The following is a 6,246-nucleotide window of genomic DNA, read 5'->3' as shown; positions in this document are numbered from 1 at the left end:
CGAGCCAGAGGCCAGCCGGGCAGGAAGGGCTCCGAAACCCTCTGCGGCGGCGGGCGGCGGCTGCGGGAAGGAACCCTCTGCTGGAGGGAGGACCTCACTTCCCGCCCGCTTCCTCTCCATGGTCCATAAGGCCATCTATGGACCTAGAGAGATTGCTTTAAACTCAAAACTGCCATATGCTGCGAATCTTACTGTTCAACGCCTTACAGAAGGGAAAAAAAGAAAAGCCCGGAACCATTTTGCTCATGAAATCTAGCTGATGAGCAATTTCAAGCACAATTAGAAAGAACCAGGAGGTTTGGAAAGAGAAGTGCTGAAATCTAATTACCAGTGCACGGTTCAGATTCCAAGAGCAAGTTAAGCCTGATAAGGAAGAACTACATGCCACTGCACATTTTCAAGTCGCCGCTAATTACATCACGGAAAAGCTAAAAGGACAGGGTCTATCTGTGCACTGCCACCACCTATTATTTTGTTTCATTCTCTGCAAAACTCACTGTTTATATAGTTCAAATTCTCTACTCAGGTCCATAGAAAATTCACCGTCTCACCCTCTGTACCACACATCGAGTTTACATGACAAATTTACAAGGAAATACCTAAAAATACGTCACATGTATTATGCTCCTAAAACATTAATTCTTAACTTTCATGTCAGTAGTGAGGACATATACCACCAACATACTGATTACACCTAGAACAAGACCCTGAAGAACAAATATACTGAGTGTAAAGATTACTCTCCTAAACAGGATTTAGGGAAATGTCTGGCTGGTTTCTCTCACAATGACTCATCTGTTCAAATACTTCCGAGAGGGTCAACACAAGTAACATTCTACCTAAAACCCTATGAATAAAATAAGAATCAATGAGTCCATACTGATCTAAATGAATGAATGAACAAATAAATAAGTAAGAAGGAAAACTTCATTAAAGCAGATCCCAACTAATCACTAAAAAAGAAATAAAGGAGGCAGGTAGAAGAGGGAAAATGAGGGATAAATAGTGATGAAAGGAGATGGCTTTGGATGGTGAACAAACAATACAATATATAGATGATGTATTATAGTTATAAACTTTAACCTATATAATTTTATTAAACAATATAACCCCAACAAATTCAATTAAAAATAAATGGAATTAGAAAATCACTACTTGGTAATTATCACAGTAATAATTGATTCAGGCAAGAATTATCAATGAACTTATAGGCAGAAATTTGAAGAATAACAGAATATTTTCAAAGTTTCAAAATATCTCCCCCTAAAACATTTACTAGTTCCAAAGTTAAAAACTATCTTTATAATGATATTAGACATATGTGCCTCCTGATACTATGCACAGAAAAGAACACAGCATCACTTCTGGAGATTTCTGCCCAACATGAATAAATGTAACTTGATCACGATGAAACACAAGAGAAGCCCAAACTGTGGGACATTCTACAAAATAACTGACCAGCTCTCTCAAAACTGAAAGGCCATAAAAGCAAACTAAAGAGACTAATAAAAAGACATTATAACTGAATGCAACTGGGTTTTCTTTTCCTATAAAAACATGATTGGAACAATTGACAAAATATGAATAAGGTATATAGATTAGCCAATAAACTATACACCTTATCAGCATCCTGCTTTAGATCACTGCACTATAGGTTATGGAAGATGCCCTTGTTTGTAAACAAGATGTCAGTTTAGAAACAACATAGTTCCTAAGTTCAACATACCTTCTAGATAATGCCCTTTAAATTAAATATTATTTTGTTTCATTCTCTGCAAAACTCAGTTTATATAGTTCAAATATTAAAACATTCTAAAGTCTTTAAAATAAGCCACCGTTTCCTTTGCTTCCCCACGGATGGTTAAAACCTGCCATTTTCTTATCTTTAAGCCAATGTACTATCATTTACCTTCTTGAGTCTGTTAAACCTAAACAAACAAAACACACATAAAAAAATACTAATCTAATATGTATAAGATTTTAATGAGCTAAAATACATAAGATTTTATATATAAGATTTTTTATGAATTAAATAGCCATTAAATACTTTTTAGCACTCTGATGAGATAATATGTTTCTGTTAAAGGAACAGGCTTTTTTGTTTAAATAAACCATTTATAGTTCCAAATGTACAGTTTGCTTCTCGACTTTTTGTTGTTAAGTCGCATTTATGAAATGGTGGTATCATAAATATTTGAAATGATTAGAGTTTGTGGAAACATGTAAAGACTTAAATAAAACCAAAGTAAAGAAGAACATGGAAAGGAGTGAGAAAAAAAAATGCATTTCCAATTTATTCCTAATCCAAACAACACAACCAGGACACTGTGTGAAGACACCCTCTAGCCCTGTTCCAGGTTCCTCCCAGACTCCGAGTGTAAGCTTCCGTGGCCAATCCCCTCCAGGCTTCTGAGGGTACCACCTGTATACCCTGTGCTAGCAACTGGATGATGTTAAATATCAGCACAAATTGTTCACTTCAAAACACACAATATAAAAATATGCCCCCCTCAAAAAAAAAAAATACCATACCAGAATCTGTTCTTACCTCAATCTAATATAAAATTTCTAAATGGCTAATGAGTTGATGAATTAAGAGCAACATGATTTGTTTGAATAACCTTCAAAATTTGTAGCAACTGAGGTGATTATATTATTGAACCATATACGTCCCAACTTCATATTAATCCAGATACACAAATAACAGACCTTTATGAAGAGGAAAATACCATCTCTCTTTTTAAATCAATGACTGTGTGCCTCTGTACTATTTTTTGTCTTTACTGCTTAGCACATTTAAGATTTTATAAGTCAAACTTCATAATAAACGAAAAATTTTGTTCTTAAACACAGGAAATATAAAAGCTGCATATAAAAAATATAAAGTCAAAAAGTCCAAACAACCTCTTTTTTTATGTACTGTATGTTGATGTTACATTTGTTTAACAAAAAAATGTAACCAGAATAACAGAAAGACTTTAAACTCCTCCAACTTTTCCTCTGGATTCTGACAGACTTACCATAATCAAGCATACTCTCTTCTCTAAATACTAGTAAATATAACCTTGAAATTTTAACAGACCAAATAAGAAGAGGCAAGGGTTCCAAAAAACATTCTTGACACTAAGTCAAAATAAAAGACTCCAGAATTACAGGAACACAAAGCACTTCCATGCTTTCCCTATAATCCAGTCCCCAACCTGACCTTTTAAAAGTCACAGGTCAGAAGCCTCAACTCTGGAATGAGTGAACTGAATTGAAGACTAAAAACTCATACTTCTTTCTCCTTTCTGACAACTCCGCAGACTCTGCCCACCTCACCAGACTCATTTAACATTCTTTCCCTTGTTCCCACCACAATGGCCTTAAAAACAACAACAACAAAAACTCCAGCATATTCCTACCTGAAGATCTCTGCTTTTCTTGGGGCCTCCCTTCCTGGACTGCTCTTCCTGCAGACATCTTTGTGTGGCTGGCTGACCACACATGCCAGTGGGGGGAATTCATTCTGACTTATCTTCCCTGGCCCACCAGAGATAAAGCAGTCCTCTCCCTAGTCTCTATCACATTTTATTCTCTTCTAAGCCCTCATCAAGATCTGAAATTATTTTGTTTACTTACTCACTTGCCTATTATCTTGCTTCCTCCCCATAAATTGGAAGTTCCATGAGACCAGAGATCTTATCTGTTTGGTTCACTACTATAGAAGAATACCTGGTACCTACTAGACAATAAATATTTGTCAAACTAATGAAGAAAAGAATGGATATCAGGTTAACAGTTAACTTTCAAAGCTTTAAAATACTTTTTAATTATATTACCAACTAAATCAACATTGGGACTTTCCAGTTATCAGGGTGACAATTGAGAAGGTGAGCCCAGAAGAGCATCACGTAATTTTTTTACAAAATCTAACTCACAGAAAGCCTAATCTGTAGTTAGATAATCACTAGTAAGAATTCTGAAAGGTCTTGTGCATACCTGAGCAAACATCTAAGGTCAGGATTGGGGGAGGTCTGCAAAGATCAGAACTATGTTACTTCAGAAGAAGATGGATAGAAATAATAGTAGCAGTGCAGCTAGTTAGAGTACTAGGGTGAGACTAGGTACACATCACAGAACCTTACTCATACCATCCTGCTTAATCTTTGCAACAACTATATATTAATTTTACTATTAACTCCATTTTTACAGATGAAAAAACTAAGACACAGATGGTTTAATTAACTTCTCAGGGTCACACATCTGGAAGCCAAAATCCACTCACAAGGCAGTCTGCTACAGTCCTCACCCCTAACCATATTATACCACCTCGAAAAAAATAGCAACTACCATTTATTTAGCACTTCTTAGGCAACAGAGCTCTACCAGTACATAGAAATCACCATGATCACTCTATGAAGTCAATACAATTATTATCTATATCTTACAAATAAGGGAACTTTTCTTGGGTCACACAGCAAGCTGGGATCTAATCCAGAAGTCTAGCTTCAGAGTTCACTCTCCCAAATACTCTCTCTCCTGCTTCTCAGTGTTTCTCAGATTTGCTATCAGAGACAGCAGTGTGATGACAGAACTTCAAAGTGTCCTAACATCTCCCTGGGCTTGCTCTCCCTAGAAACCTCCTTTCTCCTTCCTTGACTGTCTCAGATTCATCCCTTTGCTGGCATTTCATCTCCCCCAGGATTTTGCCTCACTGATTCAACCAGATATACCTTCCCACTTTAAATAAATCTGAGAAACACAATAAATTCTTCAATCAAATTTAAATCTAATTTCAAATTCCAGTGTAATGAAACTGTATAGTAATACCTACTAGAGAATCATGCTATTACAACACAGCAGAAAGAAAATGAAAGGGCTATAGAAGTATTAAATTAGAAAGTACAACAAAAATAACGCTCCTACAGGGACTGGAAGCAAGAATGTGGCTATGTATGAGGCAGAGGACAATCCAATTGTCTAAAAATGACAGGAAAATTAAGCAGCTATGCTCACTAAACTTCCAGAAGCCCTAGTGCTACCAGACAGGCAAAACCCAGCCTGCCACAATACTGACCATGATCCTAAATGCTTGCTCAACTAGAGTTTTTGATGTCATGGAGATAATTTTTTCATAGACTGTCCCCCTAATCCATGACATTTTTAATAGAAGTCAGTAAATAAAGAGAAATTTGCCTTACAACAATTTCAGCAAACATATCTATTCCAAAAAGCAACCATCATCTATCTTTAGAGCCTCAAGACTCCGCCTTCGAGAACTTGTCCATGCAGGACCAGTGCAGATTTGCATTCAGAGAGAAGTGACAAGAGACAGACAGGGGCCTGCTTCTTGCAGAAATGCAGCCACACTCAATGCTTCCTAATACTAACTTCCCTGATGTATTCAGTGACCTGTGACCTCACCTCAAACCCTAAAAAATTACTTTCTTCTTCTTTTCATCTCAGCAATGAATGTCTCCAAATAAAAATTTCACAAAGGAAGAAACATGTTCTACTTAATCCCAATTCTGAATAAAATTTAGGAAAAACCTAATCCAAGGCTACATTACACTGAAGACCAAGATTGTTTTCAGTTAGCACAGAACTACCAGAGCTATTGGTGGTTTCCTACATTGTATAAATCAGCCTGTCAGACAGTTCCTAATGCATCTGTATCTTAGGAGGAGGGAAGTAGCTGCCACACACTTAGCTCCTCAGTATCTATAAAGATGCAGCAAGTAATTACTTGACACAATCTTCATGCTTCAGTGCTCTTGTGCACATGAAGCGGTGGCAACCGGATATTTAAAAACGCAGACCTTCAATGTGTTGATGAACCACTTTCAAATATAATCCTTTCAAAGTCTGCAAAGTTGTTACTGTCAGTCACAGCTAAGGACGGTATTTGCAAAAATGCATGCAGAGTAACAGAGACTAATTCTAACACTCTTACCTTTAAAGTCTTATAGTAAATAGCCCTGTTGATTTCCAGTGGAAATAAATTTTGCTCTTCTCCTGAACAAGCCCAATTCACATATCGCAGCCAGTTCCCCTTCTCTGGATCGGTGGCGTCAATGCACATCCATCCCAAATTTGGATAGTATACCTTGGGAGAAGAAAGAAAATACCTTTGTTAAAATGACAGTGTTGGGGTCCAACCCCAGCAGGTCCAGGGGTTCCCAAGGTGTGGACGGAGTCGGCGAAGAAGAAATGACATGGAGACAGCGTTCAGTTGATCAGCAGCCTAGCCAGGTTCTCTAGTCA

At 37.2% G+C, this 6,246-nt stretch overlaps 1 protein-coding gene across 1 annotated transcript in view; it reads right to left on the bottom strand.

Moving 5' to 3' along the window:
- Positions 1-4,906: 4,906 nt before the first annotated feature.
- The window catches only part of LOC102259232 (PR domain zinc finger protein 2-like), a 32,571-nt gene continuing 31,231 nt past the window's right edge, over positions 4,907-6,246 (bottom strand). The window contains exon 4 of the mRNA XM_014545513.1: positions 4,907-6,088. Coding sequence (XP_014400999.1) covers positions 5,804-6,088 — 285 coding nt within the window. The 3' untranslated portion in view covers positions 4,907-5,803. The remainder of the gene's footprint in view (positions 6,089-6,246) is intronic.

This window comes from Myotis brandtii, unplaced genomic scaffold (genome assembly GCF_000412655.1).
Source record: "Myotis brandtii unplaced genomic scaffold, ASM41265v1 scaffold410, whole genome shotgun sequence".
Lineage (NCBI taxonomy): Eukaryota > Metazoa > Chordata > Mammalia > Chiroptera > Vespertilionidae > Myotis > Myotis brandtii.
This window is presented reverse-complemented; position numbering and strand designations above follow the sequence as displayed.